Source organism: Rhincodon typus, chromosome 5, assembly GCF_021869965.1.
Source record: "Rhincodon typus isolate 14 chromosome 5, sRhiTyp1.1, whole genome shotgun sequence".
NCBI lineage: Eukaryota > Metazoa > Chordata > Chondrichthyes > Orectolobiformes > Rhincodontidae > Rhincodon > Rhincodon typus.
This window is the reverse complement of record NC_063336.1, coordinates 66,548,942-66,572,453: the sequence shown is the minus strand read 5'-3', so window position 1 is coordinate 66,572,453 and position 23,512 is coordinate 66,548,942. Positions and strand designations below refer to the sequence as shown.

Sequence of the window (23,512 nt, the reverse complement as noted above, 5' to 3'; positions counted from 1 at the left end):
CCTAGACCCTTCTTCAGAAAAGGGTCTAGGCCCAAAACGTCCATCTTCCTGCTCCTCTGATGCTGCTTGGCCTGCTGTGTTCGTCCAGCTCTACACCTTGTTATCAATGATTGGTTTGTGTTATTGCGATCATTTATGGACGCTAGGCTTATGGATAAATCAAAACAGACCATGGCAGATGTGTTAGGGGAAATTTAAAAATACTCGAGAGTAGAAGAGTATATTTTAAACACGGAACCATTGCAGAATTCTGAGATCCAGAAGGATTTAGGTGTTCTTATGCACAAGACCAAAAATGTTACGATGCAGGTGTAGTATGTAAGCAAGAAAGTTATTGGGATGTTATCCTTTATGATAGGAGAAATAGAACATGAAAGTAGGGATAAATAAAACTAAGAACCATAAATGCTGAAAATTTGAAACAAAAACAAATTACTGGAGAAATTCAGCAAGTCTGTCAGCATCTGTGGAGGGAAAGCAGAGTTAACATTTCATATCTCCTTTAGAACATAAATCTCATGCATAAGGATCAAAAAATGAAAAATCGAAATCCTGGGCTCTTAATTAATGATTCTTTCTATACTATAGCCATTGTGATTTAGCTGAACAAATGTAATGTATTTCATACCCTTTCTCAAAAATAGAACAAAAAATGTAATTAAGGATATTAAATTTGGTTTGGAAATGTTGAACTAATGGAGGGAAACATTTAATGATTTTTTTTTCACTAATTACACAACCAGCCATATCGGATCAGAATTTTTCTGCAAGGAAAGAGGCCTTTCAGGTACCTGTACCTGTGCCAGTGTTCAAACAATTGTCCAGCTGATTCTTTAACTTGCATTTTCCCACCCTATCTTTACATTTTTCCCTTCTATTTTAAAATTATAATGGATTCTTCACTGAGCACTGTTTCTAGTCAGGGATTCTATTTTTCGCAACTCTTTATGTTAGAAAATGTTTTCCTGGCCTTTTTTACTTCTGCTAATATTGAATTTTTGACCTGATTCTAATGATCTTTTTCAAATCTTCCTTCTTCAAATGCGAATTTTCTCCATGGCCTTGCTATCCTTTCTAAAGATCAATCCAAAAAAACTGGGGACACTATTGTAACTACAGTCTTAACTAATAATTTATATTAGCTTATCAGCTCTGTTTTGCTTTGCATTCTACATGTCCTTAATTTGTCAAGACAAAGTTTTTGCAGTTTTTTTAATTAATGTTATCAACTTACTTCCATTTTTAAAGATTTGTTTGTAAATCAGACTTCCATTTTTCTATTTACCATTTGAGTACCCCTTCATTACTCCTCCAAAAACACAGCAGAAGATTTAGTAGTTAGTATACAAATATGCATTAGATTTCTGTGAGACACTTTATTATGTTGAACATGTGTAATTAATGTTTTATGAATAATTAAAGAAAATTTCTATTTATCTATTTAATTTTACAAGTATGCTGGAAGATCGAACATCAGTCCAACATCAGTTTCAGGAAAGACAATTCTGGTCAGCTGTGAAGGTAACAAAGATATTGTATCTGTAGAAAACATTTCACAGGTTTTTAGTGAAGTAGTTGATTGCAGTCATTTCTTAACCTTATTATCAATTCATAATTATAGTTAATTAAAGGGGCCTAGAACTTTGATAATAGTTTGTAACCAATTGATTAGAACTGTCTGGCCATAACACAGGCCATTCAGTGCATCGAGTCTGCTCTGCCATTTGATCATGGCTGATATGTTTCTCAGTCCCACTCTCCTGCCTTGTTCCTGTAACTCTTGATTTCCCCCTACTAATCAAGAAGCTATCTATCTCTGTCTTAAAGACACTCAATGATTTGGCCTCCACGGAGGTGAGTTCCACATATTAACCACCCTCTTGCTGAAGAAATCCCTCTTCATTTCTCTTCTAAATGGTCGTGTCTTCACCCTGAGGCTGTGCCCTCGGGTCCTAGTCTCTTCTACTAGTGGAAATATCTTCTCCACGTCCACGCCTCTCAGTATCCTACAAGTTTCAATGAGACTCCCCGCCCCTCCCCCCTCCCCCCTCGTCCTTCTAAACACTATTGAACACTGACCCAGCATCATCAACCACCTCACATAGGGCAAACCCTTCATTCCCGGGATCATTCTTGTAAACCTCCTCTGGACCTTTTCCAATGCCAGCATGTCTTTCCTTAGACACACAACTGAAAGCTGCTCTGACCAGACCCTTATGTACAGCCTCAGTAGTACATCTCTGCTGTTGTTTTCTAGCTGTCTTGAAATGAATGCCAACATTGCATTGGTCTTCCTAACTGCCAACTGAACCTGCATGTTAGCCTTAAGAGAGTCCTCAGTTAGGACTCTCAAATCACTTCAAGCTTTGCTTCAGATTTCCAAAGTCTTTCCCCATTTAGAAGTCTACACCGCTGCTCTTCGTACAAAAATGTATAACCCCATACTTTGCCACATTTTATAGCATTTGCCTAGCATGTCCAAGTCCTTCTGCAGCCTTTGACTTTGTCAACACTACCTGTCTCTTCCCCCAATCTTTGTGTCACCTGCAAATTTAGCAACCATGTTCTCAGTTTCTTTGTCAGATCATTAATATATGACATGAATAGTCGTGGTCCAAATACTGCCCCTTGCAGAATATTTACCACCTGCCATCCTGAAAAAGACCCCTTTATCCCCACTTTCTGCCATCTGCTGGTCATCCAATCCTCTATCCATGCCAGTACCTGGCTCCCATGGGCTCTTATCTTATTTAACAGCCTCCTGTGTGGCACTTTGTCAAAGGCCTTCTGAAACTTTAAATAGATCATGTTCACTGTCTCTCATTTTTCTGACTTGCTTATTACCTTGTCAAAGAATTCTAACAAATTTGTCAGGCATGACCTCCCCTTGATGAAGCTATGCTGACTCTACCCTATTTTAGTTACATTTCCAAGTACTCCGCAATCTCATCTTGAATAGTAGGCTCTAAAATCTGACCTAAAACTGAGGTCAGGCGAACCAGCTTTTGTTTCCTGTCTTCTGCCTCCCTCAAACAGGGGTGTTACATGAGCTATTTTCCAATCCTCTGGGACCCATCCAGTGATTCCTGAAAGATCACACCAATGTCTCTACAATCTCCTCAGCTATTTCCTTCAGAACTCTGGGGTATAGTCCATCTTGTCTGGGTGATTTATCTGCCTTCAGACTTTTTAGTTTCCCCAGTACCACCTCCTTAGTGATGGCCATTACATTCCCCTCTGGCCCCTGACTCTCTTGAAGTTCTGGTATGTTGCTGGTATCTTCCACTGTGAAAACTGATGCAAAGAATCTATTCAGTTCCTCTGACATTTTTCTATGTTCGCCATTACTATTTCTCTAGCCTCCATTTTCGAGTGGTCCAATGTCCACTCTTGCCTCTCTCTTACCTTTTGAGATATCTAAAATAAAATCGCTGCATATTCAACTCATGCTTGGAACCTGCATGAAGAACAACAGGAATGTGTGTGCCGTGGCGCAAATTATCTGCATTGAATAAAATAATACTTGGATAAAAGAAGGGGCAAAATAAAAGTACAGAGGAGGAATACTTGAATAAAAAGGGTTTGATTTTGTCTGTGTGGGGTTGGGACAGCACTGAAGGAAATCATTTGGTAGCACCTATTTATGATTCATGTATTTACTCAAGTTAATTTACATAATATTCAAATCTTATAGAACAAAATCCATACTTTTACTCCTAATTTTATTCTTTTTGGTTTAATTGACTAGTTTACTGAAATGCTTTACAAATGGCATCAGAATTTTTTTCAAAAATGTTCAATCTGTTTTTAGCTTTTGGATAATGTTCTCCAGTGGGATGGTCTATTACCAGAACACATTCTTCAGGACATAGGCTTAAACAAACTTCTCAATCGTTACATTTTACTGAGCCTACAAACTTCTCTGACTCAGTCAGGAAGTATAGAGAAGTGTAAAAAGGTAAATAATATTCGTGAATATATTACTTGATAAATTAGTTAGGTTGGTCTATGTAAGATAAATATTCTTTTAGATTCTTCAATGTGCAATGTTTTCAAAAAAAATGTGGCTGTAAAGTTTAAAATTGTAATGCAGGAAAATTTCCTAGTGTGCTCTTTGTGTAATGACTAAATTTGATCTTTTGTGTATTTTGATGGATACTAGTGTTAAGATTTACACATCCAGTACTTTGCCAACAGGAGTGATGTACCAATTTAGAGGGATATCAGATTTAATGCTGACTTAAGTACTGATCCACAAAATAATTTCTTGTTGTAGCATGTTCTTTAAACAGCTGCTATTTTGAGATTTCTCAAACACCACACAGACCAATTATATAGGCCCTTTGAATAAGGGAAGCAAACTTTTTTAAAAATTTACTTGCAACATGGGAACTATGGCAAGGCCAGCATTTATTTCCCATTCTTGACTGCAGTCCTTATACAATATAGTTTTGAAACAACAGAATGCCTTACTTAGTCGATATTTATACACAGATTTTACGAATACTACCCAGTAAGATAAGACACACAGGCTGGTAACCTATTAAAGGAAAACCTTATGTAATCAACAGAGCCCATAGCTTGAGGAGTGCTACTCGCATTAAGCAGTGCTGACCAAAATCCGTAGGCTGTCCTGTTCTTACTGTCTGCCAAAAGCATATTGCAAGGATTCAGACAATGCTAATCAACCTGTTTGCCATGTTTTGAACACATTGTCCACAGCCATCAACTCCAGATGCTTTTGGCTCAGAGGCAGGAACACTATCCATTCATGTCTCAAGACTGCTACAACCAAGTAAAACACCCTAAGAAAAGTGTTACTACCCCTCTGGTTGAGTAAGTGAACAGATGGACTGCTCAGTGGAAAATATTTTGATTGATGTTGAATTGACAAGTCTTTCTTCAGTTTCAATATAACTGTACAGTGGCATATTTCTATAATTTTTCATAAATGCAGCTTTTTTAAATAGTCACTGAAAGTTTTAAGTGAAACCAAGTGGTAAGTACTGAAGGCACCATTTGCTGTGGCTGCCAGAATTTGATTCCCAAGCTGCAGTAGTCAAACCAAACAAGTGTAAGAGCGTCTGAGTCAAACAGCATGGAAACAGACCCTTCGGTCCAACTAGTCTGTGCCAATCATAATCCCAAACTAAACCAGTCTCACTTGCCTGCTCCTGGTCCATATGCCTCCAAGTCTTTCCTAATCATGTACCTAACCAAATGTCTTTTAAACGTTATAATTGTATCCGCATCTAACACTTCCTCTGGAAGTTCATTCCACACATGAACCACCCTCTGAGTGAACAGTCAAGGTCTTTTCCCCAGGGTCGGGGAGTCCAAAACTAGAGTGCTTAAGGTGAGAAGGGAAGGATTTAAAACGAACCTAAGCGGCAACTTCTTCATGCAGAAGTGCTGGAGGCTGGCACAATCACAACATTTAAAGGCATCTGGAGGGGTATATGCATTGGAAGGGTTTGGAGGGATATGGACCAAATGCTGGCAAATGGGACTACACTAATTTAGGATATCTCATGGGCATGGATAAATTGGACCGAAGGGTCTGTTTCCATTCTGTTCATCTCTAATACCTGGGTGTGAACTGACAACCTAACCTATTATATGGGTTTTTGCTTCGCAAATGTCTTGGCTTAAATTATTTTAACATTATATTGCTCCTAAAATTGACATTTATATAACTTTTTTTGGTAATGGAAAAGATATATTGACTTTTTCTTCTGTTGCTTGCAGATAATTGCTTGCTTTCCCAAAAGTTGGTTTGAAAATCTTGAAAGACAGCGTAGTATCCCCCAAATGGAAAACCTATGTAGGTATTTGTTGCAATCTATTCGGATCATATATGAAAATAATTCAAATCCAGATATGGAATACAATGGCAGGTAAATGTTCCAAAATATTCTTTTTTGGGTGACTTTCCATGTATGTTTTGATAGTTGATATTTAGATGTCTACTGGAGATAAATAATATTTTTCCACCTGTATCAACGGTAATGTCATAAAAAATTGCAAAATTTATCTGTTCATATTCCTTGTAAAGATCTAATTCCAGGGTGAGAGACCCTTGTACAATAGCTGTCAACTAAAATAGGCCATTACATTAGAAAAAAACTGCCTCATCTTGAATCAAGCCTTAAATCGAATATTGCAGCAAACCCCACTTAATGTAAGGCCACTTGGCTACAAAGGGGCTGACAATAAATGCCGAACAACAATTCATATTGTACATAACTGTGCATGAAATTCAATCTATTGGTAGTAAATTGCTGTAGGATATTGTGATTAGACCTGGGATGAAAGAAACGTAAGTTTTAACAGTTCTTAAATTTAAGATTGTTAGCAACTTAGTGTGTGCATATTCTGTGGATTCCGTTGTTCAAGAGTCAAAAATAGGCAGCATTCATGGAAAGACCCCATTGACAGCATGCCTGTTGGTTTAGTTGTTTAATTGTATAGTGTTAGTTTTCATGTTCAACATGTTGTCTAGTGAATACAGTTAACTCAAATTGAAAAGTCCATGTCTAGTTACCAAAATTAAATCTGCCTGAACGGATCCATCTAGCATGATCAGTTCTGAATGTTTTATTTACTAATGTTTTGTTATGCACAATATACAAAACAACTTATCATCATAAATCCTTAATTTTGTAATTTTTTTGTCTCCCCAGAGAAGAAATAAAAGAAATAGTTCATATGTTGATCTCAATTCATGCCTTGGATCATGCTGAGATCATTGTCAATGAGTGTAAATTAGAAGACTTGGACTGGATTTTCAAAGGAAACTGATGAATGTGAACTGTCTGGCCATGTATCATTTAAAGGTTATAACTAAGCAATTAAATCTTTCATGATGATGCGTTCACCAATGCTATGATCCTCATCGATGACTGTCGTATAAGTTAGGGAAAAATAATTGAATTACTGAAAACCATTTTAATTCCACATTTGTTAAAAATCCTTTGCATATTTTGTAGGAAGTACAAATTTCTTACTCTAAATTTATGGAAGTCAGACCTGAAAAGTTACTGACAGCAACATACTTTTTTTTTTGTCATCCACTGGTCCTTTCCATGACTGTGAATGTGTAATGATTTAAAGGGGGTGACTTGTGATCAGGAACTTTCAAGTTGTACATTCTATAAGGGTTCACTAGCTTTCATGCCTTCATTTCCTGCATCAGAATGGTCATATTACATGCAAAAGCAGCAGTGGCCTCAGCGATTGAAGTAAAGCTGTTCCCCCAAAAAACTGTTCACTTCAAGATGTAGCCAACAGTGTTGTAAATTCTAATTTGGTTGTCCTCAAGCATATAAAAACTTTTCATCCAGAAAAAATACCACGGGAAAAATAGTTTCTCAACTGCCCTCTTTCAAAAACTTAGTTGGTTTCTTCCTTGATAGAGATTATCAATTTTTCAGTATTGGATCACTATCCTTTCATGTCCGAGTCTGATCATTAATAAAACTGTTGGGGTATTTACAAGACTGTGGATTATGAATTTGTGTAAATGCTTCATACAGACTTTCAAGTTATTTAGTTATATACAAGAAATGCTACTGTTCAATAAATCAACTTTCCAACATCCCTTTGCAGATTCATGAAAAGTCTTAATCTGGATCAATGTAGTTCTTGGTTTTGATAAAGAATTCTGGCACTACCCATTCAATAGATGCAAAAAATGATCAGAAAAGGGCCAACTGAAAATGTAAATAATTTTAATACTTTGAAATTTACAAAGGTGTTGTATATGATTTTTGGAACATGTATATCTTAATGATTTGGTTTAAACACGGATTCAAACAACTGTTCAGATTTCAACATTATTTCTATTCAATGATCACCCCAGCACATGCTCTGAGCCAAATGCTGTAGGTGCCTTCAGTAAATGTGAGCATAACTTACACTATCCCGTTGATGAAAAGAAACAATGTTGAAGTCTAAACAAATCAATTATGACAATGTAATAATTATTCTAATTGAGTCTGAAAAACCAAAAATGTTGGTATCAATCTTACTGGCAGTGCTTGATTCCTTCTCATTTATTAAGTTCACTCTGTAAACACAGCTCCATTTTTTTCTCAATCGTGGATGTGTCGTATTCTCTCATCATATCATATTCAAGCCAAGGTTTGTCATGCTTTTTGGCTTCCTCCATTTGTTCTTCTGTGAGGCATAAATCGAATCGTATACCCTGCACCTTGAATTGTGGACGTTCCCAACGTTTTGACCATGGTTTTGGTTTCATTTTTACTTTCAGCTGTTTTGTTTTTAAAAACAAAAGGGAAAACAGCAGCTAAAAGGCATGTCACAAATTCATTTCAGAGATTACATTGTTACCTGCACCCCACAATTTGACACTAATCACATTTGACACAGAAAATAGGAAAGTATTCAATATAATCATTTGGAGAAAGCAAGAACTCAGTATAATCAAGTCTGATCATCCAACTGAGTACCCTGTTTCCACTTTCTCCCCATACCTTTTGACATCTTGAGCCTTAAGAACTATATCTAACTCCTTCAACATATTGAATGTTTTAAGCTCGTGCTTTCTGTGGCAGAGAATGCCACAAGTTCTCCACTCTGGGTGAAGAAATTTCTCCTCATTTCAGTTCTAAATGGCCTACCGCGTACCCTGAGACCATGACTCTTGCTTCTGGACTCCCCAGTTACAGTAGGATTTTAAACATCCTACTTTAAAACAAAAAACTGCAGATGGTGCAAATCTGAAATAGAAATTGATGGAGAGAAAGCACAGTCAATGTTTGGGTCCAGTGACCCCTCATCAAAACTGATTGCAGCCAGGAGAAAGTGGTACGTATGCTGAAGACAGGCTGGGGGTGCTGGAGTAAACAACCGGTGGAGATGGAACTCTTTTTTATATTTATAGAGTCCAGAAGGCTGCAGGGTCACCAAGTGGAAAATAAAATGCTATTCTTCCAGCTAGCACTGAGCCTGCAGCAAGCCTGAGACAAAAATGTTGGCCAGGAAACACGATGGTGTGTTGAAGTGGCAGGCAACCAGAAGCTCAGGGTCATGTTTGCGAATGGAATGTAGGTATTCTACAAAGTGTTCACCTAGTCTGCATTTCTTCTCTCCAATCTAGAGGATACCACATGGCTTTGTGGAACACCTATGTTCTGTCAGCAAAAATGACCCTAGCTACTTGTTGCCTGCTACCAAAGTGGAATATTTCATACTTATCACGTTATATTTATCTGCCATGTATTTACCAAATCACTCAACTCGTCTAATCACATTGCATCCTCCTCAAAGCTCAACGTCCTACCAAGCTTTGTGTCATCTGCGAACTTGGAGATATTATTTAGTTCTGTCACCTAAATTATTTATATATATTGTGAATAGCTAGAGTCTAAGTACTGATCCCAGCGATATCTGACTAAACACTACCTACCACTCAGAAAAAGACATGTTTATTCCTTTCTGCCAACCAGTTCTCTATCTATGTTAAAACACTTCCCCAATCCCATGCATTTTAATGTTATATGCTCATCTTTCATGCGGGATCTTTAACGAAAGACTGCTGGCAGTCCAAGTAAACCACATACATTGGCCTACCCTTATCAAATCTACTAGTTACGTCCTAGAAAACTTTAATAGATTTGTCAAGCATGATTTTCTTTTTGTAAATCTATGTGGACTCTGTCTGATCCTGTCACTGGTTTCCAAGTGCTTTGCTGTTAAATCTTTTATAATGGATACTAGCATTTTCCACTACCAAATGTGAAGCTAGCCAGCCTACCATTACCTGATTTCTCTTCACATTTTTTAAGTGGTGGGCTTACATTACGGACTGTAGGGTAGGTAGGAACTATTCTATAGAAGAGTCTGCAGAATCTTGGAAGATGACCACCTGTGCACCCACTTAGTCTACAGCTACTTCTGTAAGCATTCAGGAATATAGATTATTGGACCTTGAGAATGTATCAGGCTGTAATCTCTAAATTTTCCAACACCATTTCCTTACTAATAGAGATTCAGTTCCTCCGTCTCACTGTACCTTGTGTTCCCCAACATTTTTGGGATGTTATTTGCATCCTCCTTTGTGAAACCAGAACCAATGTATGTATTTAATTTGTCTGCTATCTCTTTGTTGCCCATTATACTTATCCTGTTTCTGACTATAAAGGGACCTACATTTGTCCTCAAATTTTTTATTCTTATACCTATAGAGGCTTTTGGAACCAGTTTGTATGTTCCCTGCAAACTAACTCTCATACTCTATTTTCTCCCTTTTATTCAATCCCTTTGTCCTCATTTTCTAACATTTAAACTGCTCCCAATCCTTGGATCTACTGCTTTTTCTGGCCAATTTTTATGCACCTTCAATGGATCTAATACCATCCATAAATTCTTTTGCTAGCAATGACTGGATCACCATTCCCGTTTTATTTTTGTGCCAGACAGGAAGGAACAATTCTTGCAATTCATTCATGTCCTCTTTAAATTGCTATTGCCTGTCCATCGTCATCCCTTTATTGACGTCTCCCAACTTATCATAGCCAGCTTGTGCCTCATACCGTCACTGACGATCATTTACGATCTAGCCTGGAATTTTCTTGGAAGTTTCAAAAGTTTATGAAAAATACATATGATCTATTAAATAATAAAATCAAATGGTGTAACTTTCTCTGATAAAGTGGTTTCTTACCAAATTGATAGGGACCTCAGCACTATTAGGCTTAGGTACAGGTTTCATGTCAAAATCGAAAGTGCTGTATTCTGGTAGAGCATCACGCAGGTACATTAGGTTATCATCAAGTCTCTTTTCTAGCCTCAGCACTTCAATCTGCTGTATTTGAGGACTATACATATCATAGCAGATCTCAACACCTTGAAAGAATAAGAAACACGACAACTTTAATGAAAAATCATCAAGATATAAAAAGCAATAACTACAAGGCAAGCCTCATTGATAATTGCCAATATACCCATAATTAAAGGTTGTGCTGCTATTCCCTGCAACCTCCTTTATATTTTCATTAATTCTGGTATTACTGTCGCTTGGCAGTTCTGGCGAAGAGGCAAAATGTATAAAGGCATAAAAACAAATAAATGTACAGAAGTTTTGAAAAAAAAGTATATTTTCTAACTTCACACAAGCAAGGTATGTTTACGTTAAAACTTCAGTGTTAATGTAAAGCAATTTCACCAATATTGCAGTTGCAGTTTAGTGCAGGTTAAGTCTAGTGACAATGCTCAACCTAATCTTGGAAAATTAAAAGCAAATATGATCTTGCCTACCCTAGAAGCATACGATATGGAGATCATACCATTAACCACAGAAGTTACTTTTTAAATGATAATGAATTTATAACAACAAAAATGGGGGAAAGATATGTTTCTGCCTCCAGTTCATAAAGTTACCAGTTCCAATGCTTTTTGGTAGAAAGTTATCTACCATTAAAAATTAAAAAACACAAATTAGTTCAAATATCTCAAAACGGTAAAGAACAAAGGACAGTTTAAAAAAAAAACATGGTTGTGCCAAATTTTAAGACCTACTAGAAGTACGACTTAGAAGCAACCATAGTCTTTCAGACCCCAGCACTTAGCTTCTGAAGCCATTTTCCTGGTTAGGTGAAATTTTACAGGTTGAGCGGCATTTACAAGCTCGAAGCAAAATGAATGTTCATTAGTTTACTAAGTCCTATTTAACTTCTCCTGAATATGGCTGCATCGTTGATATTTTCTAATTAGTATCCTTGTTATTGTAATAGTTATTTATTTTAAACTGTAAGATTGTAAGTATCTTCACAATTGAAACATTTCATAGCAATCACTAAAAACATACCTTGTCCATCTATGACATTTCTAAGGACAAAAGTAGCTCCTAAACCTTTTCCTGAACGTTGGATGCAGATTCCAACAAATCTGTTGACTCTGCTATTAGCATTTGTGTCTGCCATACTAACAGCAAGGATACTTCCTATTGGCAAAGAGGGGAAAATGTTAAACATTAGTGTAGACATATCATTCACAAATGTTTGACTTAAAGCGTACCAAATAAGCTCTCTAATCTGGCACTTTACTTTTTAAACTCAAATTTATCCACTATAGTCATATGAACAAGCAAAACACAACAGCTGCAATGAAATATGATGTTCCTTATGATAAATAAGCAGAGTGTGGTGAAAGGACAGTAGGGGACTGTATTGCATAAAATTGCTAATGTTTGCAATGTCTCCTTCAAATTACAACAGTGCCAGCTCTTAAGTACTTAATGTGTATTCAGTCAGTAACACAAATTCAAGGTGCCTAACAGCCAAGAATCACATATTTATATCATCTATAAACACGGGTGAAGTATCGGAGGACTGGAGGGTGGCTAATGTTGTGCCATTGTTTAAGAAAGGCTGTAAGGAGAAGTCTGGAAACTATAGAACGAGAGTCTGACATTGATGGTGAGTAAGTTGTTGGAGGTGATTCTGAAAGATAAGATTTACATGTGTTTGGAAAGGCAAGGATTGATTAGGGATAGTCAGCATGGTTTTGTGTGAAGAAAATCATGTCTCACAAACTTGATTGAGTTTTTTTTAATGAAGTAACCAAAAAGAGTGATAGCAGAGCAATAGACATTGTTTACATGGACTTTAGTAAAGCCTTTGACAAGATCGCACATGATAGACTAATTAAAGTTAGATCACATGGGATCTAGGGTGCACTTGCCAATTGAATACAAAATTAGCTTTATGGTAGGAGACAGAGGGTGGTGGTAGAGTTAACAAGGTGTAGAGCTGGATGAACACAGCAGGCCAAGCAGCATCAGAGGAGCAGGAAAGCTGACACTTCGGATCTGCACCCTTCTTCAGAGTGTTGTTTTTCAGACTGGAGGCATGAGACCAACGGGTGTTCCACAGGGATCAATACTGGGTTCACTTTTGTTTGTCATTTATTTGGATGAGAATATAGAAAGCACGTTAGTAAGTTTGCAGATGACACCAAAATTAGTGGGAGAGTGGACAGTAAAGAAAGTTATCTAAGATTACAAAGAGATCTTGATCAATTGGATTGAGTGACTGAGGAGTGGCAGATGGAGTTTAATTTGGATAATGTGAGGTATTGCATTTTGGTAATACAAACAAGGACAGCACTTATACAATTAATGGTAAGACCTTGGACAGTGTTGTAGAACAAAGAGACCGAGGGGTTCAGGTACATAATTATCTGAAATTTGCTTCACACGTGGACAGTGGTTAAGAAGGCATTTAGCACGCTTGCCTTTATTGCTCAGACCTTTGAATTTGGGAGTTAGGACATCATGTTGAGGTTGTACAGGATTTTGGTGAGACCTCTTCTGGAGTACTGTGTGCAGTTCTGGTCACCCTATTACAGGAAGGATGTTATTAATCTGGACAGAGTTCAGAAAAGATTCACCATGATGTTGCCATAAATGGAGGGTTTGAGATATAAACATAGACTGGAAAGACTCAGACTTTTTTTTTTGCTGGAGGTTAAGAGGTGACCTTATTGAAGTTTGTAAAATCATGAGGGGCAAAGATAAGGTGAGTGACAAAACCAGCAGGCATACTTTTAAGGTGAGAGGAGAAAGACTGAAAAAGGACACATCGGGCAACTTTATTTTACACAGAGAATGGTTTGCGTGTGGAATGATCTGCCAGAGAAAGTGGTGGATGCAGGTACAGTTACAATGTTTAAAAGACATTGGATAAATTCATGAAGTGGAAAGGTTTGGTGGGATATAGGCCAAGTGGAGGCAGGTGGGACTAGTTTAGTTTGGGAACATGGTCTGACCGAAGGGTCTGTTTCCATACTATATGACTCCATGAACTATTGTCTGATAGACTAAGATGACAGATTGGCCCAGCAGACTAATTACTATAGTTCAGCAATGATGCACGTTTTCATATCTAAGATTACAAAGAGATTTTGATCAATTGGATCAATGGGCTGAGTAGTGGCGGATGCAGTCTAATTTGGATAATGAGAGATATTGCATTTTGATAATACAAACAAGGACAGGACTTATACAATTAATGGTAGGGCCCTGGGTGGTGTTGTGGAACAGACAGACCTAGGGGTTCCGGTACATAATTCTTTGAAATTTGCGCCAAAGGTAGACAGGATGGTTAAGAAAGCATTCATAAGCAAGTCTATGAGAAAGACTTAGTAACTCTACTCCCAAATCAAATAATCATCAATTTTAACACCCCCATTCCCCTATGATGGTAAGGACTGTTGGGGGAACCTTTGCCTTGGAAATTCATCACGTTCCCACCTCCATTTGTCATTTTTGGGGGAATAAAAACATTTTCAAATGGAAGCAGACTTTAAAATTGTTCAAAAAGTAAAGATTTTTTGCAAATATAAATTCAATCTGTAAATGAATGAAATTATATTTAGTTGCAACAAATATGTATTCATTATGAAGCTTATATTGTACCATATTTAAATGTATTTATACTTAATTATTTTACATCCCAATGCTACAATATGTTCCCAGCTATTTTATATGCATAAGTCGAATTTATTTAGCGAGCAATGTAACTAACCTACATAGAATTCTGGTATATTCAACACTTTACGCCTTTGAATCATATCTTTTCTCTCGATGCTGAATTTTAGGGGATTTGTCCTCCCTCTCTGCATTATGAATTCAGGACTTACAAACCTGTTAAGAGAATATAACAACACTAATTTATTCAGCAATTAGGATCTAGCATCTGACTTAAGGATGGAAAATAATGATTCTGTAAAATATTTTCTATTAAAGCATCAAATATTAAATATAATCCACTTCCATAAGTAAGGAAACAAAGAATTTTTGCACATAGAGAGACCAATCAATTCTTCCCAGCTACAGCCAGGAGATAATTTTGCCAAGTCCTTTTTCTTCCCTAAGTTCGTTCAAATTTTCCTACTTTCTCTCCATTCCCTGTTACCTTTAAGTAATTGTCCTGTATCTGTTTAAATGCTGAATCAGTGCACCATCGATCAAATGTGGCAAAGCATTCCACAATGGGATAATGCATTGAATAAATGTTTTTCTGCTCTCTGATTGGTTAATGCTTGATGATATAGTGGCTCTTTAATTTGGATCCCAAGCAAAATAACACCTTGTCCGCTCCATCTATCATTTTCAATCCTCTATTAACTCCTCAACAGACTTTGCATAAAACTTTTACCCTTGTTTTAATCCAGGTGAACATTGAGAAGACTAATGCCAATTTTTAAATCTGTGACAAACTCTTAATACTGAATCCAAAACCCTGACAGCATTTGGGCTTAAGCATCGCATCTTCATTTACACAAACCATTTAATTCCACCTCAGTTGGAGAACCTCCAATTTTGAAACTCTAAGAACATCTTTATCATCTCCAAAATTGATTACTTCCATAAATCCTTGTGGTCCTCCCTCATCCAAAAATCCAAAAAAAATCTAAGCTTGCTTAAATTATGGTTACATCTATCTTGATCTGCATTAAGTTCAGTCCATCATCCTGGCCTTGATGATCCACACGGCTTTCTGTCTCCAATGTGTTACACTTAAAATACCAATTCATCTTCCAATCTCTCCAAGTGATCACTACAACCTCCAACCATGCTTTCTTTTCAATACAATATAAGCTTCTGAAACTAATTTCCTGTGCGTCACTCCATCCCATGATCTGTGTGGCTCAGCTTTCAGCTGCCTAGTGCCATGAAACTCACTCCCTGGACAACTCTGCATCCCATTTTCCTCACATTCATTCAAAACCTTATGAAAAGTTTTATTTCAGCAAACAAACCTCTTGATTTCACCTTCTGCCTGTATTTCTATTCCTCTTAGTGTTTCTTCATAAATGCCTTGAATCATCTTACATTTATACAGTGACTTGAACATGCAAGTTATTGTAAGCCTTGTGCAGTTTTTACATGGATACTGTTATAGCCCAATTCCATCAAGAAGCCAAAACTGTACTCAGAATCCCAGTTGGATCCTTTGATTAGTATATACGTCAGTATTTTATCTTCTATTCAATTCCTCCTGATGCAAACCAAAGTTAGATTTAAAGCTCTTTAAATCCACTCACTTATCATTGCTCAACTAGATCTCATTACATTCAAAAATTAACGAATGAAAGACAGTCAGGTCATTTGACAGTGTGACCAAACTCAGGAAAGCTAATACAGATTTGATGAAGAAAATTGAGTTCAACTTGAGTGATTTTGATAGAATAATAGTGTTTGATAAACATCCACATAAAGACTTGACAACAAAGTTGAAGCCATTGAGTCATTTTTGCACAAAAGGAGGCCATACAATGTGGTCCATGCAGGTTCACTGCAGACCAATTGTCAGTCCCATTTGCCCATTTCATCACCAAGCCCTACAAGTTTATTTCACTCAAATGCTCACCAAATATCCTCCTGACAACATTTATCATGTCCACTTCACTTTTGGGGAGTGAACTCCAGTTCGTTACTACTCTCTGCATTAAAGATTAGTTTTTCTTCAAATTCCCTTCTGCATTCCCCAAAGCTTTCCATTTGTGTCACCTATTCCTCATGCCAATGGGAACAATTCCTCTTTGACCATCTTATCTAAACCTCTAATAATCTTGAATACCTCTTTTATATCTCCCTTCAAGCTCCTTTGCTCCAAGGAGAACAACCCCAGATTCTCCAACATTCCCTCTCCTTGAAACCATTTTAGTAAATTTTCTCTGAACTCCATCAGGACATTACATCTGATCAGAACTAAGCACAATACTCTAGTTGATACCTACCCAGAGCTTTATAAAGGCTCAGCATACATTCCCTGCTGTAGGAGCGTCAGAATACCAACAAGAATAAAGTAAGTACAAGGAGGAACTTGAAAAGTAAATTAGGAAAGTTAAGAGAATGCACGAAAAAGCAATGGCTAGTAGAATAAAGGAAAACCCAACTTTAAAAAAAAATTATATAAACAGCAACAGAATTAATTAAGGAAAGAGTACAGCCTATTAGGGGACTATAGAGGTAATCTGTACGTGGACCTAGAAGACTTGGGCACAGTCCTCAAAATGACTTTATATTGGCCTTTAAATGGAAAAAGCCAACAAGGTATAGACAGCAGGGTGGAGGACTATGAAATATTAGAAGAAATTAACAGAGAGAGAGAGAGAGAGAGAGCGAAGGTAATAATTGGTCTGGCAACCTTAAAACTGGATAAAACCACCCAGATGAAGTAAATCCCATTCTGTTAAGCAAGGCAATGGAGAAGATAATACAGGCCCTGGCAATAATTTTCAGATTCTCTCTAGCCACAGGCTTGAGATAAGGGGACCACTTTCAGGATGGCAACTACTAACTAGTGCAGTGCCACAGGGATCAGTGTTCCAGGCCTAAAATATTTACAATATATATTAATAATTTTTATGAGGGAAGACAATATATACTTTCCCAAGTTTGCAGATGAGCCAAAAAGTAGAAAGGCAAGTGGTGAGGATGCAGTTGAGTGAGTAGGCAAAATCTTGGTAGAAGGAGTATAATGTGGGAAAATGTGTGATTATGCACTTTCGAAAAAAGAATAGAGGAACTGATTATGATTTAAATGGGAAAAGATAGTAGAAATTTGCAGCATAGATGGAATTAGGCATCCCCATGCATAAATCACAACAAGTTAACATACAAGTTCAGAGGATAATAGGGAAGGCAAATGTTAAATCGGCTTCTGTTTCAAAGGGAATGGAGCTTAAAAAAGGAAAGTCTTGCTGAAACCAAACATGGCATCATGCCTAGAATACTGTGAACAGTTTTGGTGCCCTTAACTAAAGAAAGATATACTGTCATTGGAGACAATCCAGAGTAGGTTCCCTAGGTTGATCCTGGGTTTAAAGGAATTTTCTTGTGAGGAAAGGTTGAGTAGGTTGGGTTGTACTTACGGGAGTTTAGCAAAATGAGAGGCAAGCTCATTTAAAAGATTCTTAGAGGGCTTAAAAGATCAGATGTCAGAGATTGTCTGTCCTACTGGGAAGGTCTAGGGCCAGAGAAGATAATCACAGAATAAGGGGTCACCATTTAAGACAGTGATGACAGGAAATTTTTTTCTCTTAGATGCTGTGAATCTGTGGAATTCTTTACAACAGAGAGTTGTGGAGGCTGAGTCATTAAGTATGTTCCAGGCTGAGACAGATAAGTTTTTAATTAATAAGGAAATCATGGGTTATGAGGATAAGGCATAAAAGTGATCTTGAAGATCATCAGATCAATCACTACCTCATCGAATGGAGGTGCAGTCTTAATGGTTGAATGGCCCACTTCTCCTCCTATGTTTTCTGGGTCTTATATTCCCCAAGTAGTTATCTATTGTAAACCTAACTGTAGTCGCTAATAATTATTCATCTAAGACCTATGCCCAGCCAGTCAAGGGTTGCTTGACGTATCACTTTCTCACTTCTGAAAGAAGATGTAATATCTGCCAGCCCTCTCAAATCCCATGATTTCTTGAAAAGCATATTTAATGCTGTTAGGTATTTACTATCCTCTATTATTCTATGGCACATATCATTTGATTTGTTATGCATTCCATCTTTAGCACCTTTCTGACCCTCATAGATGTTCATAGAACAAAAAAACATTGGAATCGATTTTACTGGGATTAACGTAATCATTAAAATATCTATACTTAAGCAATCTCTATTTAATTTTCATGGTATTGAACAGCTTCTGTACATTACCTTCTCTGTGTTGCTCCAGACTGTGTTTTATCTATGATAACAGGTTTTGATGGAGGCTGAAATTTTGCAGGTTTGTCATCGCCTGTTGAGGAACTTAAAAGCCTTCTTGGTGAAAACAGAAGTCCTAAAGATAAAGGAAAAGGAGTCAGGCAGTAAGCATAACCTTATAGAAAATATCAAATATCTGCCGCTTTTAACTGTGAGGTGCTCAAAATATTGTAACCCATCTAAGTCGAGCAATTGTAGCACTTGATTTCCTAACTGGCATGACTCGCAATAGATCATTCATAAGCCTGTGCAGCCTGTACATAAAAGGAAAATGCAGAACTATATTGTGATATCGATACATACAGAATGGGATTTATTTTAAAACTACAGTTTAAATGTTACACTACTCTTAAAATGCATACATTCCATTTCTAACCAAAGCCATGCTGTTTCAACCAGTTTGTTTACAATGCCTGACAGATAAAAATCCTCTGGTTCCTCCAGCCTTACACACAAAATTGTGACTCTGTCCAGTAGAATTTGATTTTATTGTCACATGTATTTCATTAGAAAATACTGTGAAAAGTACTGTATAGTGTCGCCACTCTATGGCGCCATGTTAAACCACAGAAAAGTAAACCAAAACATTGAATGTAAAGGGAGAAAAATGAATGAATAAACAGCAAGTGTTCAACTTTACAGTCCTTCTTGTTAAGTGCTCCATCATGAGCCAGGTGCTTGGTGGCCAGGCACAAGTCCCCTTCGCCGCACCGCCACCGCTGAAACGAAAGTTGCCACTCTTCAATGTCCTCTCGCCTCCACTGATGCCCTTGCTGGATCTCGTCAATGCAGGTACCAGCAAGCTGCAGGCTACCACACTGGCTAAAACACGACGCCGACACGAGTCCGCTTCAAGTTCACCTCGTCGGTGCAGCCAAGTCTCATACTGTGTCCAAACTCATCTCTGCCTATATGAAGGGATAGTGGCAACTGCCGATGCTGGATAACAAGGTGTTAACAGATAACAAGAAATTTCTGAAGAAGGGTTCAGACCAGAAACATCAGCTTTCCTGCTCCTCTGATGCTGCCTGGCCTGATGTGTTCATCCAGCTCTACACCTTGTTATCGCTGCCTATATGAATCTGTACCAGACGCAGATGCTATTGGGAACCCAAACTCGCCACCATTGCAACAGTCTTGAGTTGGCGCTAAGACCGCCTTGGCGATGCCGAAGCCGCCGGGAACCCAACCTTGCCTCTGCCGTGAGTCCACACTACTTGGGCCTAGAAATAAGTAAATTTAAATTTAAAGAAAATTGAGAAAAGAGAGGGGGAAAAGAAATGAAAAGCGGATGAGCTCCAGGCTCAGAGGCCCTATTCCACCGCCATCTTACTGGAAGTCTTACCAAAAATACGTGTATTCCAATCGACTCAAATTTCTTCTGTTTAGAGAGGCTAAAGAAGATTGAGAAAGCTGGAAATTACTTTACAACTCATTTAGGCAATTAAAGCTGGTCGAGCTTTTTCCTCTGAAGAAGATTTGGAGCATTTTTTAAAAGGAGATCCCCAACACAGCCAAAAAAGATCAGCTCTCACTTGAGGATAAAAGAGGATTCAAAATGCTATCACCACATTAGATATAATGTTGTCATAAGATTGTCAGACAAGCAGTTCAACAGCAGCAGCAACAACAACATGCATTTATATAAGCATGTTTAATGCAATCAAACCATCTTGAGGCATTTTAAAGGAGCATTATAAGCTAAGGACACCAAACTACTGAAGGTCATATTTAACAGATGGCAAAAAAGTTAAAGGATCAGGTTTTAATGAGAGCATTAAAGGGGAAGGTCCCAGGCAAAGCAACTCAGCCAATTTAAAATTTAAACTTCCTACAGTGCACATTCGAAAATCGGGACTTCCTCAAGGCGCTGACTAGCAACATAGATTCAGTACATTTAAACTGCTGATACCAGAATATTTGTCCCAATGGCTTTGGTCATCCTGATATTTAATTGGTGAAAATTTCAGCTCATCCTGTACTGGATGTTAAAATTACAGTAATAGTGAATAAATTGAGGGAGATGGGTAGAATTGAGTGTCTTTATTGTATGTGTGAAAAATGACAAGATGTTTCACATGATGTCACAGACAGGACAAAATTCAGATGAGAAATGGGAGACAGCCAAGAATAAATCACAGATGAATTTGTGGGAGCAATAAGAAAAGCCATTGCAATTTATATTCAGACAACAATTTAATGAACAAGAATGAAAACAGATCAAAGCATTTGGACAACAGCAGAGGCGTTTGCAGTCAGATTAAGAATGACAAGGGATAGTTTAGTTTTTCACAGTCACATAGGATACAAATGCAGAGATGAAAGCGAAGTGTGTTTTGATGTCAGTGCACATGTTGAACTTAATCCTATAACTTTGAAAAGAATATTGCTGAGGTTAGGCATGGTTATGAAAATTACAACAACACCAAGTCCACAGATAGTGAGGTGGGGCAGAAAGAGGAGTTATAGATGGAGGCACATTGACTAGAACTCCAGAGGCAAGAGTGGAAATATAATGACACTGAAATCATTGAATGAGGTAAAATAAGAGAGATGGCCAATGATTTTTGTTTTAAACCATTCGTAGGATCTGGGTATTTCTACATGGGTCAGTATTTACTGTCTATTCCGAATTACCCAGAGTGGGGATAAGAGTCAATCACATTGCTGTAGGTCTGGAGTTGTACGTAGGCCAGACTGGGCAAGAATAGCAAATTTCCTTCCCTTAAGGACATTAACAAACCAGAAGGGTTTTTTGGTTATATAATGATCATTAGGCTAGCATTTTATTACATATGTTTACTGATTTCAAAATTCACCACCTGGTAAAAATAAAACCCATGTCCCCAAAACTGGATTACAAGCCCAGTGTCAATATTACTATGCCACCACCTCTCTCAGTTGTGCCAAAGTCAATGGAAAGAGGCTGAAGTGTGATGGGGTGAGGTGGTGTCAGGAGCAGCAGCCTGAGCAGAAATGATAGGAAAGACGATCCCAGGATTTGGAGCCAGCTAGTGACAACAGGGACAACAGGTCGGCGCAGTTTCGATGGGCCTCTTCTGTGTTCTACGACTTACGACCAAAGACCTTGTGGAGGTGATCCCGCTCCAATACGTAAACTGCCTTCAGACAGTACTTACTCCTCGGAGTGGTTCGGCCAAATCCAAATACAGAGTGGAGTGGTCTAACGGGTCTCAACACCGACATGACGGACCCACTTATTTAATTAAAGGGCAAAATAACGCGGATGCTGGCAATTTGAAACAAACAGAAAACGATGGAAAAAAGTCATTTTGGACGCGAAACGCGCGTTTCTGTTTGTCCGTCACTTTCTCTCTCCCCATAGGCGCTGCGAGTTTCTTCGCTTTTTCTGCGCTCGTTTAACCATGGTACCAAGTTTTCAAGCCAAAGCGAATAACCGGCTTCACCAGCCGTTCACTGCCGCCCAAAACCGGGCGGGCGGGGGTACCTCTCGCACGCTCCGTCTCCAGGGGAGGGAGTGAGGTGGGTGTCTCGCGACTGCTTGATCCCAGCTGTCACTCACGTTTACTGGCGGTGGCAGCAACTCGCGACCCGCGGACAATCACTTCAGCAGCCGCCATCTTGCCCGCAATTCTTCACTGCGCAAACTCGGAAAGGGAAGTCGAGCGCCAACGTGAAGGAGGAAGGTAAAAGTACCAGAGAGGAAAGGGGCCAGGTTTGTGGGCTACAACATATCAATAACCTGTGCCAAAAATCGAATTAGCGAGATTCGGGGAAATACAGTACACGATCAGAAGGAAAAAAAAATGAGGGCCTCAAATAGAGTTCAGAGGTGAAGTGATCAAGTAAATTAGAGTAAGGAAAGAGACTGGCTGCTCATAGAAGGGATCCAAAGAAAAAGAGGTACTGATTTAGTACCTGTGTACTCCCTGTCTTTTCCACAGAAGATACTACCTGAGTCACAATGAAAGTGAGGATGGTTGATGGACTAAGATTTAAAGAGACGATATTAGAAAGACTGAACTAGAGGTCGATAAATCATCAGAAGTGAGCAGTAATGAAGGGTCTAGGCCCGAAACGTCAACCTCTCTGCTCCTATGATGCTGCTTGTCCTGCTGTGTTCATCCAGCCCTGCACCTTGTTGTCTAGAATATTTGTGAGGATGCTCAGCGAAGTAAATATGGAAAAAGCGGAGGGACTGGTCTTCCTCAAAAGGCATTAGAGACAGAATAATTTGTTTTTTTTACTGTAAAGATTGTTGATAATGTTTTATATGGAGTTGAGGTAAAACTCAGATGAGCTTTACCTGAATAAGATTGAACGGTGGACCGGGCTTGAAGGGCTGAGTGACCTATTCCTGTTGCTAATTCGTATGTTTGTATGGCTGTCATAGACTAAAAATGGTTTTAAAAAGGACACTGCTCACTTATTGCCTGATAAATCCAGGCAACACATTTAGAATATATGATACCAGCTGCCTCAGAACTATCAGTTTAATCAAGAACCACTGAAATACAGTGAGGCATCAAGAAATTCATAGTTTTACTCTTCAGTCGACCTTGAGGGTTTAGGATGGGGCAGGAGGAAGAGTTGGGATCCTGCAATGTTTGAATACTCCAGTCATGGAGCCATAGATTCTGCTCCAAGTGATGTTTGATAAGGCAGGAGGGTGGGAAGTTCAGGATTTTTCATGCTATTTCCACTGTGTGTGCATGGTCTCCATGTGCTTCACTTGGTGGTGCTCAAAGTGGTTGGTGCCATCATGGATACTTCTCCACTTCTT

General features: G+C 38.2%; 2 protein-coding genes across 3 annotated transcripts in view; one reads left to right on the top strand and one right to left on the bottom strand.

Annotated features, from left to right (window-relative positions):
* gcfc2 (GC-rich sequence DNA-binding factor 2) overlaps positions 1-8,097 on the top strand; it is a 45,127-nt gene extending 37,030 nt beyond the window's left edge. The window contains exons 15-18 of the mRNA XM_020519709.2: positions 1,455-1,521; positions 3,812-3,958; positions 5,749-5,897; positions 6,684-8,097. Coding sequence (XP_020375298.2) covers positions 1,455-1,521; positions 3,812-3,958; positions 5,749-5,897; positions 6,684-6,801 — 481 coding nt within the window. The 3' untranslated portion in view covers positions 6,802-8,097. The remainder of the gene's footprint in view (positions 1-1,454; positions 1,522-3,811; positions 3,959-5,748; positions 5,898-6,683) is intronic.
* On the bottom strand, positions 7,714-22,392 carry mrpl19 (mitochondrial ribosomal protein L19). Of its 2 annotated transcripts, none has more exons than XM_020519686.2 (6): positions 22,292-22,392; positions 18,700-18,823; positions 14,550-14,668; positions 11,831-11,965; positions 10,688-10,869; positions 7,714-8,272 (listed from the first exon to the last, which is right to left on the bottom strand). In XM_020519686.2, the coding sequence occupies exons 1-6, from the start codon at positions 22,347-22,349 to the stop codon at positions 8,051-8,053; spliced, it is 840 nt and encodes a 279-aa protein (XP_020375275.1). In that variant the 5' UTR covers positions 22,350-22,392; the 3' UTR covers positions 7,714-8,050. The 2 variants fall into 2 exon arrangements, with proteins under 2 accessions (XP_020375275.1, XP_020375268.1); XM_020519679.2 differs by having other exon boundaries at positions 21,888-22,344.
* Positions 22,393-23,512: the final 1,120 nt, after the last annotated feature.